The sequence below is a fragment of the Cervus elaphus genome, chromosome 9 (genome assembly GCF_910594005.1).
Source record: "Cervus elaphus chromosome 9, mCerEla1.1, whole genome shotgun sequence".
Taxonomy (NCBI): Eukaryota; Metazoa; Chordata; class Mammalia; order Artiodactyla; family Cervidae; genus Cervus; species Cervus elaphus.
The window spans coordinates 88,247,168-88,269,742 of record NC_057823.1 but is presented as its reverse complement, the minus strand read 5'-3'; the positions used below and the strand labels follow the sequence as shown (position 1 = coordinate 88,269,742).

The window sequence follows — 22,575 nt, the reverse complement described above, 5'->3', positions numbered from 1 at the left end:
CTGCATCTGCAGATTGAATTTAGAATGTAAATCAGCCTCTTAAGAAACCAAGCAGACCTCAACAGCATGTATTAAAAAACGTAAAACATATTGCATTATATCTAGTCTCCTCTTTTCAAAATCCAAAACATTCTTAAGCTTGAAAGTGGACCACAATGAAATCTTTTAAATCCTAAATGTAATCATTATAGTTTATCATCTTCCTTGTCCTCGTGTTTATAAATATATCAGAAATCAGCCATGACAAGTTTTAAAACTCAGACTCTGAATTTGCTAATAGATACTCAAGTTTAACCCATGCTTTTATTACATTTCCTCAAAATAGCGTGCAAGGCACAAGATTTAAAGGCCCGTTCTGAGGGCTGGGGTGTTGACTTAGGGTGAGGGGGTCGGTAGAGTTCTAAATTCCATACGCTGAGCCCCCCTATTTTAATCCTTTTATGACGTTCAGAATTTTAGGAAGGATTGCCTGCAACCCTTTGGAAATCCTACTGCATTGCAGCGAAACGGGGCTCAATTTGCTGGAGGCTAACGAGGACAATAGTCCTCTTTGCAGCAGAACACACTGCTGTCTCATCCTCGCAAGTTATGCTGGAGGGTTACAAGCACATGGTAGCACTCTGCTTAAAAGAGTCCCTCTCTGCTCTTTAAAGAGCCTTTCATTTATGGTGGCAGGCCCCGTCATTGTATAAAGGAGCGCTTGTCTAGAACACAAGTCTGCAGTGGCCCTACTTCCTCCCACCGAAAGTAATCATCAGGCCTAAAGCTCGCAAGCCTTTCTAATGACAGACTGAATTAAACAAAATAAAATTGAAGAGGAAGACTTTAGAACAGTCGCACCATTACTTACTGTCAGGAACAAGCCAGGGGAAGAAAAAGAGCATTTAAGAGGGCATTTCCCTTTTTTTTTTCAATTAAAGATTGTCGTGGCAGACTCTTGACTCCATCGCTAACCCTTTAAACACAGAGGAAGACCTAGATGCTCTCTGGATTAGAGAGCGCATTGTATCCGCCAACTGCCCATCTCATTCCTCATTAGTCACTCCATTTCCTTAACTGGGAGGAAGCGGAGAGATTCTCTAGGCTGTGGGTGAGGAGGGGTGGATCTAAAATATTTTCGTAAGATGACAGTTGTATTCATCGTGACTCTCTTTGAAAAAAAAAACAAAACCTCAAAGGTCTGAAAATAGAAGTAGCTAGGTTTATTAGTCCCAAACTATGAAACTACTGTTACTTTATGAGTTGAAATGAGTAAAAAGTTCTCTACTCATTGAGCAGTTCAATTAAGATCAGGACGAAAAATTCTGATTGGTGGGAAGAAACACTGGATATCCATATATAAAGTCACCCTTGCTCCCCTTGGTAATACATCTGAAGTCATTTAGAGTTAGGTCTCTGTTATTCTCATAAACGTGAATAGCTGCTGTTTCCGAAGGTCTTTTTCCTTTCATTTATCCTTGCCTATAAGGTGCAAGGACTCCCACCGTTAAAATGTGGCAGGAAAGTTCTCCTGAGGTGACTTTATGAATGGAGCCAGGATTGGGAGGGTGAACAGAGGCCTGCGTGTGGCGTGGAGACTCATTATTAAATGCCCTTTCTGTTACCCAGTCGTCTGTCTAATTTCCCTGCCCTGTAGGAAATGACACGGGACTTGTCCTCTGTTTTAGAACTTGTTATTTACATTGACTGTGAGTAAATCAGAGACCCACCACTTTTATTCCGGCTGTAAACAGGCTTGTATTTGCTACCAACCAAAATGCTTCTCATTTTGTGAAATTTAAATAAACATCCATAAATATAGAACGAGTGTGTGCCCGCTAGCGCATGCATGTGGTTCTCACTGGCTTTAGCGATCCAGTCTGGAGGTCTGAGGACAGAGGCGACTGTGGAGTCCACACAAAAGGAGCTTTGGTTTATTGTCAGAACCTAGAAACCAACTTCTCGGTGTTCGTATTTTAGTTTGTTTGTTTTTTTACTTTAGCCTAGAAAGCTATCCTTATACTAATTAATAAGTTCTTCTACTCCTCAGAATTGCTGCCAGTTCTTGGTGTACTTGTACAATGCTTGATGAGTGGCTGTCAAGGTCCATGTTGTGCTGACTTTCAGCCCCTAAAATGCACAGTTATCTAAAAGAGGGAAGGAATGCCGACTAATGGGAAGAAAGATGGATGTTGTGTGAAGAGGGCTCTATTTCTGGTTCATCAAGGACTAGTTTTGTGACCCTGGAATAAGGCAATTCATGCCTTTGTTTGCAGTATCATCTGAGAAATGGGGATGATAAACTGTGCCAAATAATAACTTCAAAGAGATGCTGTCAGATGTAGCAAGATAGTTTACAAAGTCTTTGAACTTCTTAGAAAAAAAAGTCACCAAAGTCAACACTCTTATCTAAAAACAATTATAAAAAAATATATGCTTCAATTTCACCAACAAGCCCCCACACAAGATCTGATCCAGTCCAGTTTTTCTCCTATTCATTTTTACCAAATGTATGTTTAAAAACATACTTACAGTAAACTGTAAGTTAATGTGACAAAAAGAAAGAAAAATAACTATGTGAAATTTTCTCCCTTAGTGGCAAATTTCCTATTAACATAGTTTGAGCTTGCATAGAGATTCATTTTGAATTACCAAAAAAAATGAATAATTATTCCATCCATCTACCCATTTATTCATTCAACAAATATTGAGCCAAGCATTGGTCTGGGACTTCAGTTTACAAGAGCAAACAGGAGATGTTCCAGCCTTCAAGTGAAGCTTGAGGTTTAGTTGAGAGAGAAACTCTTAAACATGATAATGGTGAAACAAGCTAGCAGATCTTAGGAGAGCAGTCTTTTACAGTATATAATAAGAAGTGACTGAGCCTCACATTTCAGAAAAGAAATACTACCTACCTTGTACCATGTTTCACAGTCAACAAGTCTCTGACACTTGTGTGTTCCTTAGTTTAACTCTCATCATAACTCTGTAGGATGCCTGTTATTACCTTCACTTTACAGATGAGGATACCAGGGGACTGATAAGTTAAACAATTTACCCAAGGCCAAAGACACACAGATCATACATGGCAGAGCTTAGACTTGATTTTCAGTTCCCATGTTTTTGCTTCCACAGCACAGAGCCTCAGTAACAATGTATAGATACTGCTTCTTTCAAAATATTTTAACAATGTGAATTTGTTATTTTATCAATCTGGACAGTTGTTTTTCTGTGCTATACATAATTTAATACTGTCCACTCCAGTTCTTTAGAGTCTTTTTTATATCTCTTCTAACTGCAAAAAGAAAGTGATCTAGTTTTTTTTTTTTTTTTTTGTGATCTAGTTTTATTTCTTGGAATATGAAAATTAGAAGTGATTATGGTAATATATTGATGAGATTGAGTAACCAAAATATAAAGCATTCTACAAAATGAAATTGCAGAAATAGATTCTTGTTGGAAATCGTATTTCATTCACTCCAAACTTCCCCTTCACCCAAAGGTCTGTGCTACATAGGCATAGAATCTGAACATCTAAAATCTGGAATAAATATTTTAAAGATCTCTAGTCCAGCTTCTTGTTTAATTCAGGAACGCCTTCTACACCTGCCTTGATACGCAGCCCTACTTGAACATATTCAGGAAAGAACTGCTTCTTAACTTCATGAGGCTAAGTCCGCTGTCCGCCAGTTCTCATCACTAGATTTCCCTTTTATTTTGAACCTCTATGATTTTCAGCAGTGCTTGCTAACTCCACTCTATAGAATAAGACAGAATAACTCATCTGCCTCTTCACATGGCCATGAAGTCTGCAGATCTTGGAAAGTGTTTGGCATTTCTGGCTTAACATTCCAAATTCCCTCAATGATTTTTCCTGCAAAATTATTCTCAGACCATCATCAACTTGTTTGCCATCCTATAGATGCTCTAATTTTGTCGGTATCGTCAATGTCTTCTTAAAATTCTCAGAGCTGAATATAGTACCAAAGATTAGCTGGTGCTGACTAACAAAGAGATCATTAGGATAATTAATTCCCACTGTGAAACACTATAACTTTAGAACCTTTTCCCATAATCAGCTATCACGTTAGTTTTCCTCCAGCCTGAGATTACATAATTCTTTTTTAAATACAAATGAAATCTTTAACGTTATCTTTGTTATCTTATTTGTGACCCAGCTTTCCAGTATGTAGAGGAAGCTATATATGGATAGAGACTCTTCCATGTATTGGGTTATTACCCAGACTTGTCTTGTATGCAGATTTGATAAACACGGCAGCTACATCTTCCTCTACACCAATGATAAAAATGGAAAAAAGGAAAAACAGGAAAGTTACTCAGCTCCATGGGCCATTGCAAGAGACTGTCTTTAAACTTAACACTGGTTAATTAATTCATATTTAAATCATCTAAATTGCTACCAGCTAATCTCAAATCTATAATATTGTGATGAGGATTTCATCAAATGCTTTGCCAAATATATGTTCTTTAAAAATCTGAACTCATTAGAAAGTTCAATAAATTTTTGCTCAGTTGAATGCAGTCATTTGAACTCTTAGATCCTCCCCCTTTACTTCTGTTTCCTGTGATTGTAAAGTTTAGTTTTTACCTTCACACTTGTCTGTCTTTCATGGTGAGTCATCAGGGCAAGGAATAAAGTCCACTTTTTTTCTGAGCTTTTTAAATTATTTTTTCTTACTTCAGGAAAAAATAATATATTAAAAACACAAGTTTTAAAAAGTATCTACTTTTAGTGGAAAATTTTATTAAGACATTCAGAGTTTAAAACACCATTCCAAACTCCATTCGTTGACTGAGTATCTATTGGTCAGTCTTTGTGAGGCCAGACATGGTGTCTTCAGGGAGAAGCAAACTCAGACAACCAGTCAACTCTGTAATATTAGAATAAGTCTCATAATAAAGGTTTGTCAAAAGTTCTATAATTCATGAATGTGCCTTTTCTCAATTTAAAATTCTAATTCCAAGCCCTGATTCATACCTAATAAGTTCTAGAGTAATTGTCAGCATGAGATGTGTGATCCCTGCCCTTAGGCTAGGATTTAAAACCCGAGGCTAATAAACAACTTAATACTGAAATGATGAAAAACATCATCATTATTACATTTGGGGCTGTTTCAAGAGGTAAAGAGAAAGAAACATAAAATGCTCAATGTTTACAGAGTCGTCTTGCTTTCCATACGTATGTTACATGTGAAGTCTCTTTGATTTTGAAAACTGAATGTAAATTGTAGTGCCCACTTAAACAGTATTGGTTTTATTCTCTTCTCGGTACACCTTGATTGATGTAGCACTGGAAAAGAGAAATCTCTTTGCCTAACTACTGTAAAAACAGTTTTCCATGTCACCTAAGGTTCGAATATGTTATTGAAGTAGAAATGGACTTGTCCCCATTACAAACTATTCTCAAGTTATGAAAAATGTAATCATTACAATACATTATTATATTTTAGTGTAAAAGCTCTGAATTGCAATCTTTGTCATTGAGTGGCATATTTTAAATGAAGAGTAATATCCCAGTTCTCTTAAGAAAGCTTAATGCTCAAAAACAATTTTATCTAACTGTGAACAATGAGAAGAAGCATTATAAAATACATTTTGAGTATGCTATGAAGAATATGAACATAATACAGAATTAAATTTAGCACAATTAAGAGTAGATTTTGAAGATATTTTCTTAAATGCTTTAGTACAGTTATCATCATTTCAGTCTGCAGTTTTAATGAAAAGAAGCTATATGCACTGACTTTTTTGACAGGTATTATTAAATAAGTATGCATTATCCAGCAGCCTATTTGGTTACACAAATGTTGAGGAGTACCTAAAAGTAAACACAAATAGTGGCTTTAATGATATTTCTGTGCCGAAATGTACTTTGATGGTGAGTTTTGTAACGTGCTAAATTCTGAGGTTTGAGTACAACAGAAACCATACTGTATTGAGACATTCCACCTACAGTTTGTGGTCATGAAAGTCTGATTAAAAGTGGTTTTAGATATATGAAAGTATTTTGGGTCAGTGCCTTCTGCACTGAATGCCTCTGTAACCTATTTCACTAAACAAATACCAATGTGCAAGTATGTCTGCATAACTAAACTACATCTAAGAGAATTATTAAAAGACATTTTGTATAAATCTGTATAATTAATAGTGATGATTTATATCCATTCCAAAAGAGAGTCTTTATTTAGCTCATCCCTAATACTAATCATGACTCATCTGAATGAACCAGAATAAAAAAAGTTTCTAAAGTAGTATGATAATCAAATATGAAAACACTAGCTGTATTTTATTTGAAGTACTTTTTAGTGAGGCAATCAATAAACATAAAATAGAAGGTGAGACATTGGCAGATATTACAAAGAAAAATTATCCAAGTTGAAGCTTAGTAGATTTTGACTAGCTGGTGTCAGCTGGTAAATATCTAAATGCTGTGTTTTTCCAAAGAATGATCAGTGGAGATTCCATAGTTCAGTTTTATCTTTCTATCAGGAACACTGTAGTAAGATCTTCAAATAACCTTGATCAGTAGACTCTGAGCCACTAAGACAGGTATATTTTGTAAGTTCTTTTCCTATAAGTCAGGCAAGAAAGGGATAAAAACTGAGATTTATTGAGCTTCTACTTTAAATGCAAAGCTTAACTGAACTGAATATTGTACATATGTTATTTTATATAATCCTTGCAGCAACCTCGAGTAGGTGCTATCACCATTTTATAAATGAAAAGTCAAACTCGGAGAAAAATCAAATTTGAATAAGTTAATTTCTCAGGACTAATAAATAGCAGATCTGCATTAAAATCTAGGATCCCCTGAATCCATACCCCATGTTCTTCTCTTTCTGTCATACTGCCTTCCATGCAGATGTGATATAAGAATATAATCATTAGTAAAGTATAGGTTTATCTTTTTAAAGTTCTACTTATGAGCTACTAAATGAAAATTTGGTGGGGAAAGCTATCACAGTATTTTTTTTTTCAAACTTTTTTAAAGATTTTTTTTTTTTTAATGTGGACTATTTTTTAAGTCTTTACTGAATTTGTTACAGTATTGCTTCTGTCTTATGTTTGAGTTTTTTGGCCCCACAGCATGTGGGATCTTACCTCCCTGACTGGGGATCAAACCCACACCCCCTGAATTGAAAGGCAAAGTCTTAACCCCTGGACAGCCAGGGAAGTCCCCACAGTTTTATATAACATCTATCACTTTGATATTTCTAAAAAACAACATAATAGTTTTTGCCATTTCACTTTTAGACAATAGATCTTTATCCTGTGCCCATATGTCCGCTGTTCTAGGCACTGGGGATACAGCAGTGGGCAAAATAAAAATGGTCCATGCTCTTATGGAATGTGCAGCATAGTGGAAGACAGACATTAAGCCAATGATCACCCAGAAAGTCATACAAGTTATAAAATGTAAAACTATAAGAAAAAGCAAAAGATGATAGGTAAAACAAGTATTAACAAAAGTGGGGGGGTGGGCAGTGAGGAGACCAGGAAGTCAGCTTTTCTGTCTGCTAGTCCCTACTTCCTATCAACGCATGTATTTAGGAGTGTGGGATGGGGTGCATCTGCAGTCCACTCAATAGTCTCTGGTTTGGGTGACTGAGTTTATGATGAGATCGGGGACCCAGGAAGGGGGGCAGATTCGAGGTTGAAGATGAAATTTGCACTTTGGGAGTATGACATTCCTAAAACTTGTAAATAGACACAGGAGTGGAGGACATCCATTGGGTTTCTGGAGACAAATAAGGACTCAAGATTTAGGAATTACAAGCAGGTAGGTAGTAGATAACGCTGAGCTGACCTCTGCACGATAAGTTGGATTTGAAGGTGAGGGGGAAAAATTTAAAGCCTCACCTTTGATAATAATAATTCAGTCAGTCAGGATTTCCCCAGGTAGATACTTCAGAAACCTTGTTCTGAAGAATGACAGCAAGTGCTCCTCAAATAAATAAGCAAAGAAATAAACATTCTGTCAACAATAAGTTTGGAAAGGAGGTTGAAGTTTTAAAAAGTTGCTTAGCCCTTAATATACCACTGTGCCTCATTTCCTACCCATATTGAACCCTTGAACTTCAGTCTCAAGGGGAATTTTATAGAAATGCTATTCTACAAAAGACCTGCTGGGAAACACTGGACCACAAAGTATACAGGCTTATACTTAAGAACGTTCATGGTTTTGGGTGGGCAAAGTGGAGTTTACTCAAGAGAAGACTGAAATTGGGAACAGTGAAATGCATGCTTGTAGTTGGTTGCATTGGCAGGTGGAAGTGTTTGAAGCCAGAGGAGCTCCTGTAGCCGACTCATTAGGAAGAAAAGGCAGTGACAAGAGGGAGGTTTTGAAGATTAGGATGAAGTGAGGAGGCAATGGTTTCAGACAGGAAGATTGCCTAGGACAGGAAGCTGATAAAGACGGGAATGATAAAGACGTCTGGGAAATAGACGAGGAAGCGTGAACCTGAGAAATGTTTTGAGGAAAGGAATTATGGGACTTGGTCTAGATTGGAGTAAAAGAAGAGAAAGGCAAAGATAACAGTAGAATTTCTGGCTTGGGAGAGGAAGAAAGGGACACAGAAGAACGAAACCAAGACCCTAACAGTGTTATGGCTAAAGCTCTTCCCAACTCCCTGCTGGATTTCTAGAAAACAGAATACTACTCTGTCTGAAAGTACAGTCAGATCTCTTCAAGTGTTTTCAGTTAAACGGCGTGAGACTAAACAATTTTGAGAAGTTTTGAACACAGATCTAAAATACTATGTCCATAATGTCATGTCCAGTCTTCACGTAGCCAAAATAGAAGTTTCAGATTTATAATTAAGAAGTACGCTAACACTGCTGAAATTGACTTTTTTTTTTTAATCTTGAATTACTCAACGAAACAGCTCCCAGGTCACCATCATTATAACGCCCTACACGAAATCTGGCATTTAGCTTCTGCATTTAGCAACAAGCTAGAAATCACACATTTTCCAGTTCTAAGCAGAAATTAGTTTTAGATCTCTTTGCTCTCTTTCCAGACGCGTTAGTGCCAAGGGCTCCGATCACGACACACTTGGTGTTACGAAGGGAAAAAAGTAGTGTTTTGTGTTTCAAGGCGTGCTTTTTCTCCCTGTCTGAAAAAACCCGCCTGCTTGCTTGCTTCCAGGTGACGTTTACAAAGAGGAAATTTGGGTTGATGAAGAAGGCATACGAGCTGAGCGTGCTGTGTGACTGTGAGATTGCGCTGATCATTTTCAACAGCACCAACAAGCTGTTTCAGTACGCCAGCACGGACATGGACAAGGTGCTGCTCAAGTACACGGAATACAACGAGCCGCACGAGAGCCGGACGAACTCGGACATCGTGGAGGTGAGCGTGCGCGCGCGCCCGCTGGGCCCCACGCCCGGGCACAGCCGCCTGCCTCCAGACCTTCCCTCCTCTCCTCCCGGCCTGCACACAAGCACAGCCTCCTTCTCCTAAAATGTGTATATGCCCGCAGGTGTACCCAGAGTTATTGCCCCAGTTATTACTCCACCCTCTCTCTCTATCTCCCAATGCAAAGTGAGAGCGGTATAATAGTCGGACTCGGTGAGTCTGCTCCTTGCTAGAAATCAGGCACCTTGTCAGGTTATTAATCTCATCCTTCTTGAGTCGTCCTTGTCCACCCCAGTGTCAGGCCACCAGAGATGGGAAGTGTGGCTACGGGACAGCTCACCCACATTTTAGATGACTTCTCATGATTTCTTTTAAGTATATACTAAAGTATATACTTCTCATGATTTCTTTTAAGTGTATGCTTTGACAGCATAGTCAAAGAAAAAAAGTGAGCTCACCGTAACTTTTCATTTGGTTTTCACATTGTCTCTTCTTTCTAATTCATTCTTCCTAATATATTCTTGCTGAAAGAGTAAAGACAGTTATTCTCCCAGAAGTGTTTTTTCCCCCAAATCATGTAATTTAATATAGTGCTATTGATACACGTGGAGTCAGAAATCTGATGAAAATGAATTTCTAAATGTCACTTGGTGTTTTATCCAAGTTAGATTTAAAACATGGTTCCATTGTGCCAAAAATAAGTAAGCACCATGTTGAAACTCAAAAATATTTTTTATCTGTTACCATAAGTAACTTTGCCATACAATTTTAAATGTTTCCCACATGTATCCTATTTAAATGTTATTGCCTTATAGTACCCTTCGTAAGCAATGACTACTAAACCAAAAAGGAAGAGGTATAATGAGGTATATATCCCCATTATTCAGAGATAAGATGTCCCCATCTATTTTCCCCACCTGTCTTTCTCCTCATGGTTTCCTTGATTATGACTGCTTTTCCAGAATTAAGAGAAAGTAAATGTTTCAGAAGTACGTATTCAGAATCAGTCTACCAGAATACAAGTTATTCTTGCCATTGCTTTAACTGGTCCCATATTATGAAAAAATGTAGTTCTGTTCCTGATCAAATTAATCTGCCTCTTACATCCATCTTCTCTTTTACCTGTTATAATTGTCTAAGATTAATTCTCATTTCTTTACTTTTACTTGAAAGTTTTTTAATTTTTTTAAAATTTTTTGCCTAATAAGACCAAGCAAATAATTTCAGAGAAACAAAAGTAGATGATAAGTAGACCTAATATGTGTATTTTAAAATACTTTCAGATTTGCATTGCTACACATTTAGTGTTTCACTGATGATTCTAATTGTGGGCTTGCCTTGATCTTGAAATTTAAGATCATTTATAAAATTTACCTAGTATGTATTTCAGATAGCATTTTATTCATGCACAGATATAAATGTGAAAATACATAAATATTAACAGCTGTCAAACCTCATAAGTGTTTTCATGTGTGAAAGTGCCTTCACATGCATGCTTGTATACATTCACACACAGTTAACATTAGTTCTGAAGACAGAACTCTGTAATCAGAACTCCACTTCATTACCAAAATCATTACAATAAACATTGAAGAGCAACAAAAAAAATCAAATTGGAATTTGTCATCAAACTTGAACTGCGCCTGTCCTTCATATGGTGGGAAATGCAGTTGAACTGTATTAATCTAGGTGAAAACTTGACTTTTTAGGTTTGTTTTCCTAGGAGTTTAAAAATCTATAAAATTATCTTCTGTGGACTTTGCCCAGGAATATACTCTGCTTTAAAGGAGAGTTAAAACTTCACATACTCTAGAGATTTTCATATTCTGGGACAGATGGGTGTCTCAACCAGACTTCTTCACAGTCATGAGAAGAACATGGAGTTGAAAGTCACAGGGCTTGCCTTGCCCAGTCTTACTGGGTGACAAGCTGGCTACTTCTCAGGTCTGAAGTTTTCTCCTCTCAGAAGTGAGGACAGTGAGTTTGAAAGTTTTGTACAATGTAATTCTTTAAAAAGCAAATAGTAGAGTAGAGTAGCAATTCCATCATTATCCTGCCCTTAATATCAATAGATTAAAGTTCTAAATCTCTCAAAAAGACATTCTGAGGCTCCTAAACCAAAACTAGAGATGCTTTGATTCTCTGAAAATCACATATTGTGATTCGGGACTGGCCTGCTCCACTACCTGAATCACAAGAGTCTTCACCATTTGACTTTCCCACACTGTAGTAATAACTGAGATGATGGAGAAAGCAGTCAAGTGGGATCCCTAAGCTTGACAAAGTTTGTACCACAAAAGCACAGAGAGTATTTTTTAAAGTGCATTTCACTGAAATCAGTGTGCCTGAGATCCTTGGTTAGAAGAAGGGATCTCGGTGGGAAGCTGTATTTGTATTAAGTTTCCCAAAGTAATTCTTAAACACACGAAGTTTGAAGACCTCTGCAAGATGAAGACATAAATTGTGTTGCAGGCTAAGAACCTTCGATGCATCAGAGACTTGAGAAATCTATTCTTAGAACAGATCTAACACAAAGTTGAAAGTTAGGATAGTTTACTACTCCTGGGTAAAATTTTAAATCCTATTTATTTTAATTTAATGGAATACACTTAACTGAGGAAGTTTAATGAGGAGCATAATATGTTTCATGAAGGGTCATTAGTTTTATATTTCCCATTTGGACCATTATCCCTCTCCCTTAACCCTCTGAAAACAGTTTACTCACAAGAAAAAAAAAGATCTGCGAAGAGAGAGGAATAACATGATTCCCAGTTTTCAGCCTGAAATACAAATTTCTGGGCCATACCAGAGTAGTGTTACAGGGTCATAGGAAATTGTGCAGCGCGTGGGTGTTGAAAGAGATTCCTTCTTTTAGCAAAAAAGCTCTTCGTAATTATCATGTCTTTGCTTGATAATTAGCACTACTGTTACAATGGCACAAAGACTTACAAAGACTTAATAGACAGACTGGAATCGGGTTTTTTTTTATTATTATATTATAATGCAGCTTGAATATCTGTTTAGATACAATATATAAATATGCCAGATTTTGTAAATGTGTTAAGTTTTTAATCCACTGGTTAGGGGAGAAAAAAAAAACAATTGTTGTATTAAAAACACTTCCTTTGAAGAAAGTCCATTTTATTTAACTATATGACAAGTATACTAGGTTATTTACCCAAAATGGTAGCTGGTGAGGCTGTGGAAATTCAGTGGAGGCTCTGATGGTATTCAGAAACTGCTTCCTTCATCCCCTTGCGCCTGTCTAGCGCCACTCCTGGTTCTCTTGGCTGCCTGCCGACTCCCACAGTTGATGCTGGGTTCTTTCTGGAAGGAGACGTGGGGCTGAGCCCTTCAGGATGAACTGAAGATCTCAGGTCCCAGGGGACACGCTGTAAGCCTGTAGAGCCATTTCTTCACTCAGCAAGGATTTAGCAGGCACCAGCTTATGTTCAGTACTGCTCAAGGACTTCTGAACTGGGAGACAGGCCTTCGTGTTAAGGATATGAAACAGGCAAAAATTAGCTTGGGAACAATCGGAGGGCAAAGGAGCAATAATCTCATTAAAGTAATACAAACTGCTGAAAGGAAGGCTTCCGCTAAACAGTTCAGCAAAACTTCAGACAGGTCGTTGACCACCAGATCATTCCAGGTGATCCTTGGAGAGACAGAAGTCCCAGACAGGTTACCTCATTTCCAGCGCATGTTTTCTAACCACAAAACCCACTTGGGAGCATCACTTAGCACCTGGCCAGGAGGGAACCTCTCACCCCTCAGTGACTCAGTAATTCTGTTTGAGCGGCTCATCTAGTCTGGGCTAGTGACTAAGTGACTCTGTGTGGCCGTGGGATAAAACGTAAGAACCTGAGCTGCTCCCTGGGAAATCAAAAAGATGGATGTTACCCTTGCAGAAAGAACCTTTGATTCACAGCTCTCTCAGTAGAAGATTACTGGCTTTTCTCTTTGAGATGCAAGGATGAGAAGGAGAGTCTGTGTGTGGGTGAGCAAGGGAGCGTGCGAGTGAGGGGGGCAAAAAGAAAGGGGAGAATGAGAGATGATATTTACATGGAATTTTATTTTCTGTTACCTGATTCCTGTTTTTGGATTTAAAGACAGTTCTAGCAAAATGTCTCCTTGCACAGTAATAATTAAGGCCTGAATTGAGTCTGCAAAGGCCTTAAAAATACACTTTAGTATTCCACAGTGCTCCTGGAGGTTATCAATAAGTTAACTACCTTTACATAGTTGGTAAAAATTAAGAATTATTTTTGTTGAAAAGCAAATTCAGCCAATAGTGGAATTGGACTTTACAAACTCTGTATTACAAAAGTCAGAAGTAGATATAAAATGTCAAAATATGTCTCTTTTACATGAGCTTTCCTTATATAACCCAATTAAATAGGTTTCAATTTTATGCTTATAAAAATATAGATACATGAAAATATATATGCTTTATAGGTATATGTTACACAGATACTTTTCCTAAAAGAAAAAGAACATTCACTTATATGTTTGATCACTTGTTGAATTTTCATTATTTCATGCATTCACTGAACAAAGATTGGCTGAATTCCTGCCATGTGCTATGTGCCATGGAATGCATGGAGATAGGAACGTAACCAAGGCCCCTCAAGGTCTCTTGGTCAAGATTGCTCACAAGGTCATGCGTGATCTAGCCTCTGTAATTCTCTTCTTCTCTAGCCTCACCTTTTGTTATTTCCCTCAGCCACCCCCTCACCCAGTTCCCATCCTGTATTCAAGCCATCTGATGACGCTTATATCCTTCAACTTCTCCAGGCCCTGTTTGTTTTGTCTTCAACATTCCTTACTCGGCCTTTACTTGGCTTTTATTTATCCTTCATTCAAGTCAGGCCCCAGTTTATACTCTTGGAAATATCCTGGAGATGCTCTGTAACTTGTGTTTATTGTTTTTCCTATATTATAATATAGGAATCTAATATGTTCTGTGTTCTCTATCAAAGCACTGTTGAAGCTATTATCCAATTGCTTGTTCCACACTAGATTTTTAAGCTTCTGGAAGGCAGGGCCAGTGCACATTTTGTTTTCCATCACATCTCCAGGGCTTAATGTGAGGCTGAGAGAGTGTTAGACCATCAGAATATATCTGTAGAAAAAATAAACAGGGGAAGACACTTAATAATAGGATATAGCCATGGGATTGTCGTATAGCATAATGTTACTCGTTTAAAGTATAAAAATGTTTTTACAGTTCCAATGAAACAGTTCACTAAAATTTTATAAGTTTCATCAAAGCACTATCAAAAACTACAGTGATCTAGATCTGTACCATCTAATACAGTAGCCACTGGCCACATGTGGCTGCTGCTGCTGCTGCTAAGTCACTTCAGTAGTGTCTGACTCTATGCGACCCCATAGATGTCACATGTGGCTAGTGACCGGCAAATGGGACAAGGGAAGATGTAGAATACATTGATATCCAGAAAGTTCTGTGAGACAGCACTGATCTAGACTGAAATCTGAAAAAGGAGGCATTTAAACTAGTTGTGTTTTCAAATCAACACCAGGATTAATTCTGCAGTGTGAAATTAGAACAGTGCATTTCAGAGGTGAAGAACTGCGTAGGCTTGAGAGTTTAGAATCCAAAGCATAAATGTTCACTTTGAGAGACACCAGTCTGGAATTACACACTCATCGTAAAACTGAAAGCACATTTTGCCCCCACACCAGTAACCACAGAGTCAATCAGTAAGCTTACCGTCTGGTTCGAAAGTTCTTTTGAGTTGTCCAGGCTGACAGGGAGCACAAGTCACGTGAACTAGGTAATGCGTGCTGTTTTTTTAAATGTGAAGCTTGTGAACGGAAGGATGGTAGGTCTTCCTTGTTACTATTTTAAACTTACTTGAAACAGCATAGGCTAGTATTTAACTTTATAATTAGTAATTAATTTCTTCAGAAAAGCAGTTTTTTTCCAGAAACTTAGAGAAGTAATATTCTTGAGCTACATTAAAAATTCTTCTTAGATTACTGTGAATTATAATTAAAATAGTCTTTATTGCAAGTAGCTCAGTAATTCTGCCTTGTCCTCTGTTAAACTAAACATATAATTGCTTTTGGATAGATAGTATTGAAAATTGAAGGATTAGTATATTTCATGAAGATTTAAACCTTCAGTGTTGAGGCTTCTAAGGAAAACAAGAAAAAAGTTATTTTGTTAAAAACAGTAAAAGAAAAGGTTTTGCATATTTCTCCTAAGTTGTAATGTTTGTTTTTTGTTTATATATCTTTAAAAGACTTTTGCTTGTCTCTGTAAATCAAATTTATATTTGTTCCCCAAAGTCTAAAAGAAACAGTTCTAAAATGTATTCATATTTCTCATCAATCCACAATGAATTTCTGTATATCAAATTTGAAAATCCATTCCTTTTTAAAAATAATGCACTTGCTTAATTTGCATATATTTTATAAACATGAAAAGCTGCTTCACATGTCATTTATTAAGAAAATCACTGTTGAACAAATAAAGTGCATGTTAGATTACTCAAGTTATATGCACAAGGCAATAACACATTTCCTCTCATCTTTCTCGTTACACAGCTCTAATGGCTTAGTACTAACAGAATCAACAGAAAATTATTTAATATAAAAAAGAAAATTATTTAATAATAGTAGGAGCAGAAAAGACAATAGGTTTCAAAATACAGCCTTTTGTCAGTAGTGAAACTGCTTTATATTATTAACCATCACCATTTTATTGTTATTGTTTTACATGAATCACCTTGAATTGGAACAAACCAAAGTCCTCATTGTTTTTTTCACTCAGTATCTGAAAGTGAAAGGGGGAAACATATTTAACCTGAATCATCATTATCAATATTTACAGAGTTCATGACACCTACAACTTGGTGTTGGACTGCACATTTGAACCAAATGTTGCATTCTAGCCATTGACAGTCCTTAGGTAAAGGTAACATTATTTGGTTTTAAAACATATCAAATAAGATATCAAAGAGTGGAATATTCTTATTTCCTTAGGGTTGGACTAAGTATATGGCTATGAAATACTCAAAAGTGAAGCTTTAGGAACAATTGCAGAATCCTGCCTAGAGTCAGAATAAAAGATGATGAGTCTTTAATCAAAGGATGTTTATTTATTTCAACTGCCTCACTGTATTTTTAAGAATTATTATTATAAACTTACTTCCTCTCTGTGAAGGACATGATGATGTTTTATTTATAACTTCAACTGCCAGCTCAATGTATAGCATATTGTAGACATTTAATAAATATTATGTATATGTATATATATATACACATATATATGGGGCTTTCCAGGTGGCTCAGTGGTAAAGAATCTGCCTGTCAATACAGGAGATGCAGGAGACATGGGTTGAATCCCCTAGGTCAGGAAGATCCCCTGGAGAAGGAATGGAGAAGGAAAAATACTCCAGTATTTTTGTCTGGAAAATTCCTCTGATAGAGGAGCCTGGTGGGCTCCTGGTGGGAGTCCATAGGGTCACAAAGAGTTGGCCACACCTGAGCTACTGAGCATGTATGCATGGAGATATATATATATATATGGATGGATATATACAGATACATCTATACCTGTGTATATATACTTATGTGTATATATTAAAAAATATATAAACAACTTACTGGTGATCATTATGGTATAAATATTAAAATTTGCCAAATTTTCTTCATTGAAATCAGATATGTTCTAATAATAATGAAAGGTAAGACTCTTTCAAGAGAACCAGAGATGGATAAAGGCTGTTGCTTCCCTCATAGCTCAGTTGGTAAAGAATCCACCTGCAATGCAGGAGACCCCAGTTCAATTCCTGGGTCAGGAAGATCCACTGTAGAAGGAATAGGCTACCCACTCCAGTATTCTTGGGCTTCCCTTGTGGCTCAACTGGTAAAGAATCCGCCTGCAAGGCAGGAGACCTGGGTTCAACCCCTGGGTTGGGAAGATCCCTGGAGAAGGGAAAGGCACTACCCACTCCAGTATTCTGGCCTGGAGAATTCCATGGACTGTATAGTGTATTGGGGTCACAAAGAGTTGGACACGACTGAGCAACTTTCACTTCCTCACTTTATGTAAGGAAAAAAAAAAAAGGCACAGGGGACCACGTAGAGATATTTCTTGTAGTCCTGGTGGAAAGTAAAAAGACTTTCAGACCAACATATGTAGATTCCTGGGAAAAAGAGAAGCGATGGTGATACTTCGGCCAGGATCTAACAAGAGAGTTCAGAGGGTCTCAGACAAAATGCCTCCGCCCCAATCTGAATCACTGGGGGGGATCTTGCTTAAAGGCTGATTCTGATTCAGTGAGCACAGGGCAGGGCCCAAGAGTCTGTATTTCCGACAAGCTCCCAGATGATAATTGATCCTGCTAGTCTGTAAACCAAACTGAGTAGCAAGGAACCAGAGCCTTTCCAAATATCTATTTTCTCCAGCGTGGAGTTTGAAAGTACATTTGTGAACATTTTTCATACCATAAAAAAAATGTTTTTAAACCCATACATGGTTAAACTAACTCTTGAAAGCAAGCACATTACATTTTTGGAAGCACAATATAAAAGGCCTGTTATACAGTGAAGTGAGCACTGCATCTCCTGCCCCTCCGTTGTGCATGCCCATCAGTTGCTAGTGGCTCCCAAGTGCAAGTGACAAGGAAGATTCTGAGTTCAAGACCAGACTCGGCAGGCAAGTGTGATGTCTATGGTTAGCAGTGGGTACAGAGAGTGGTGGCAGCTATGCATTCCTCATTACCCTCATGATCAAAGTAATTCATAGGACATTCTGAAAAGACTCCAGACTCCATCATTAAAAGTCCTATAATTAGGCAAGTGCTGCATATGGATGCAGCAGATTGGGTGGATAGATTATCTTATTGGGAATATATCTCATTTTACTAATAGCTGTTTGGCATGTTATCCAGTCACGTCTCAACGGCATTTAGTGTATTCTGTGTTACTCCGAAGTTTAGCCACCTAATGGAAGTTTTCAATAAGAGAAAAAAAAAAATCCCTGTCAATTATTTCTAAAGGTCATAGAGTTAATGACTAGCTGGGAGGTTAATTAGATTCTGAAAGCCTCTTCATATCAATTAAATCTCTTATCTTTATGTTTTAGTAAATAAACTCAGTAACTATTTAGAGCTACTGTTTTAGGGTAAGAAACACTGTAAACAGTAAACTCTACAATGGGTATTTGGTTTTTTCCCTCACATCTGATAAAATATTATTACAAAAAACCTTATATCAAAATGAATAATAGTAACTCTTATTCAAGAATTTCTGAATTTAAAACTTTATTTTTTGATATACCATACAAATGCCTCTTAGTCATAAACAAATGCCATCACTGTGGCCTCAAGAAAACCATTTAGGAGAGAAAAACTCAGGTCAAAGTTTCCTGGAGAATGAGCTCCAATCTAAAACCAACCCCAGTCTCTATTCCCTTTAGTTCCAGCAACCAAACCCTTTTCAAGGTTACCTGTACACATTTGTAAATAAGTAATATATTTAGCGCCTATGGCCTGACAAAGTCAGTCATTTCTGTCATGGGAATTCTCTTTGGATTAATACAACCAGGTTTCAGATGAAAGGAAACAGATCTGCACTAATGGCTACAGGTGGCTATTTACATTTTAATTAATTGAAATTAATAAAATCAATAGTTTAGTTCTTCACTCTAACGGGCCACATTTCAAGTGCCCCATATCGACATGTGACTAGTGGCTTCCGTTGGTCAAGATGGGTCCAGAAATGCTCATCACCCCAGAAACCTTCTGTTCAGCAGCCCTGGTGTAAGAATGAAGCTGGCAAACCCAGCGCTCTTGTTGATGAGGTAGCTAGCGTGATGGTTGATGGACACCACATAATAAAGGACCTGTGAGCTGGGGAGGTTGCACCGGCCATTCCATCTTTCATTCCCACTGCAGGCATTGGCTGCATCCCTGCTGGGTGTTAGGGTCTGTGCCAGGGCGGGGAGGATCAATCAGGAACGCTGAGTCATTTACTCCCAGGAATGGCATATTTGTCAAGTCAGTGGGATTCTGTGTGGGTCAAGATGAGAGGATGGAGGGAACACTGAAGTTGAAATAACCCTGAGGAAGAAGGAAAAACGGAGGAAGGGACAGGAAAGGACAGTCCTAGGAGAGCAGAAAGAAACTAGGTCAACTCTAAGCTTTCCCACCGGAAAGGGAGTGCGCATGCGTACGCAGGCTCATGTTTCCTAATTAGGTATGCGGGGAATTTTATCTTCTCCCAGCCTTCGTGACTAGATTCTCCTTAAAGGTGGTGGTTCTGAATTAATTTCACATGGGGAAAAAGAAAGCTGCAGAGCGATTTTCCTAAAGAATGTTGTTGGAAGCGTTACCGTGAGAGTTCTCCTTTAAATTTCACTTGTAGGAAAGAACTTTAAAAGCCCCACAGATTTGGAGAGAGATTAGTTCTGGTTATGGCAACGCCACACGTTAGTTCTATAACCTGGGCTGACTTGTTCAACTTTCTGAGTTAGTTGGTCCACTCTGACCCATCCTGGCTCACAGGGCTGATGGGATGATTATGGCTGTAAACGATGTCAGAGCCCACTGTCAACTGTTATGTTAGGTGGTGGTTTAGACGCTAAGTCGTGTCCAACTCTGTGCGACCCCATGGACTGCAGCCTGCCAGGCTCCTCTGTCCATGGGATTCTCCAGGCAAGAATACCGGGGTGGGTTGCCATTTCCTTTTCCAGAGGATCTTCCTGACCCAGGGGTCGAACCCAGGTCTCCTGCATTGCAGATTCTTTACCCACTTAGCTACGAGGGAAGCCCTTAAGTTAGGTAAGATGTCTTTATTTTCAACATCAAGGGAAAAGTTCAGGAAATTTAAGCTGTTTTACCAAAGGACAGAGAAGCAGCAGTTTTTTATATTGAGAATAATTATATAGCATTTTCTATTAATAGTTATGTGTGCTTAGTCACTCAGTTTTGACCCCCTGAACATGTAGCCCACCAGACTCCTCTGTCCATGGGTTCTCCAGGCAAAGATACTGGAGTGGGTTGCCATTTCCTCCTCCAGGGGATCTTCCCGACCCAGGGATCGAAATTGCGTCTCCTGCATCACAGGCAGATTCTTGACCCACTGAGCCATCAGGGAATGCCTTAATAAATATTGCATTCTTATATAAATAATGATAGCACTTACATAAATTAAAAGGATCTAATAAAGGCCAGTGAATTGATGTTTTTTCCACAAGCATTTGTGAAGTGTTCCCTACGTGCGAGGCATTGTGCTGAGTGCATATTGGAAACGTGACAGTGATCATGAGGAGTCCACGGTCCTCCAGGGCCGATATGCCGTTGTGGACACAGCATGCGCAGTATTTGTTCCCGCATTCAGCAGATATACATGAACATGAAGATCAGGTGCTAAAACTTTGTGCTAGTTACTGGTGATGCACCGGTGACTATCCTATCCACCAGTTTGAACTGCGAAAAGACTTAGGCTGCAGCAGGATAACTGAAGGAAAAGAAAGTAATTTCAGTTGTGAGCCCATGAAAACATCCATCTCATGGTGGGTTAGAGGGGAAAACACAACTTTGAAAGATAAGTAGAGTAAGTTGATAGGCTGAACCAGTCTGCAAGTCATTTTTCCCCCATGTAAAGTAAAAGCAAGACTAATAAAGGTAATGATTTAGAGATATACAAATGCATACACACACACACACACAGCTATGTGTATATGTAGCAGGCTTTAATTTTGTTTCCTATTGACACTGGATTTTTTTTTTTAATATGTCATTTCTCTGTAAACATGTGGTTTTAATTTTTAGGGAAATTCTATAGAATACAAATGTTTGAAAAATGCAGTGACTATAATTACCTTTAAGTTTGACAAAAGGGTCTCTGGTGTTGAGAAGGGAAACTTTCAGGCTGTGTGGGATATCCTCATCTTAACTGTACAAATGAGGATCCCTCTACCCCCTCCCTAATTTCTAAAACACCCTCCCTCTGGCTGAGAGGCTGGAAAATTGTTACATGCCTGTGTAACATTCATATAACCTAATAGTTCTACAACCTTTCTCGCAGTTCAATCATTGGAGAATGTTCTTTGTTTTTGTAGTCCGCTGTTTCACATAGTAACAGCTTGTTGTATTTTGGTCTGTTTGCCAGAGGGAAGGTTTATTTTTAAAACCCTGAACTCTGAATTTTTCTTTATTTTTCCAAGATTGAAAGCAGCTGAAATGCCTGGAGTTACAGGTTGAAGGCTGCTTTACAATATGTGAAGAGAAGCTTCTTTCCCTCCTCCCTTTGTGTGTGTGTGTGTTTTTAAATTTTTTCCGAACAAATGTCTTCTAACTGGTAGTTGTCTAAAAATAGAAAACTGCCTAACTAAAAATAGCCTGGCTCTAGTTCGTGCCAAGGAAAATGGAGAGGAATAGGCGTGGAATAGAAGGCTGAGTAATCCAGTTCTATTCATTCAGAGAAACCTTTGAGAACGCAGCGATGATAAAGTACCCTCCAAAAACCGCAGGCCTGAGTCTCCCTTCAGACTTCTAGGTGCCAATAAACATTTTAGCCCCAGGACACATTTTTTTTTCTCATAGGTTGTAAACATTTTCTAAAAGACAAGGCTTTGTTTCACAGAAATCTGACCAACTGCCATAACTAACTTTCCTAAGGTCTTAAAAATCCATAATTATAACATGTATTTCAAAAACGCATCTTAAATGAAAGTATTGTAAAATAATGTACATCATGTAATAATCAGGAGGAAACTGTTGCAATAAAAACTGATTACTGCTTGCAATTAAACTCGAAACTTTAAAGAGTTTCGCAGAAAGAAAATTATTCCTGTGACTCATTGTAGCTAAAAAGAGTGGCTGACTTATTTTAGTTTAGCTCCCTTGGACGCAGAATTCTCTTGTTACGTATGTAGCCCCTTGATATACCAATATTTAGTCTCTTTTCTTACAACTATACTTTGCATCCAAGCGTGTTTTCACTTTTAATTTTTTAAAGGGAGCAGAAACTACTTTGAAAAGGAACGTTTTTGAAGGTAGGATGGTTTTCAGTTTAGAGAAACGGAATTCTGAATAAGCCTTAAAAAAAAAAATTACATACACCAGTTTTGCAATGGTAACGCTTTTTCTCTCTCTCTCTCTCTCTTTTTGTTTTGCTTAAGTAATCTGAATAACCAGGTCAAACATAGCAACAGGGTGTGGAAATGTCAGCACAGT

General features: G+C 37.9%; 1 protein-coding gene across 13 annotated transcripts in view; it reads left to right on the top strand.

Moving 5' to 3' along the window:
• MEF2C (myocyte enhancer factor 2C) overlaps positions 1-22,575 on the top strand; it is a 174,558-nt gene that overhangs the window by 85,324 nt on the left and 66,659 nt on the right. For all 13 annotated transcript variants that reach the window (XM_043913572.1, XM_043913568.1, XM_043913567.1 and 10 more), the window contains one exon: positions 9,149-9,352. In XM_043913572.1, coding sequence (XP_043769507.1) covers positions 9,149-9,352 — 204 coding nt within the window. The remainder of the gene's footprint in view (positions 1-9,148; positions 9,353-22,575) is intronic.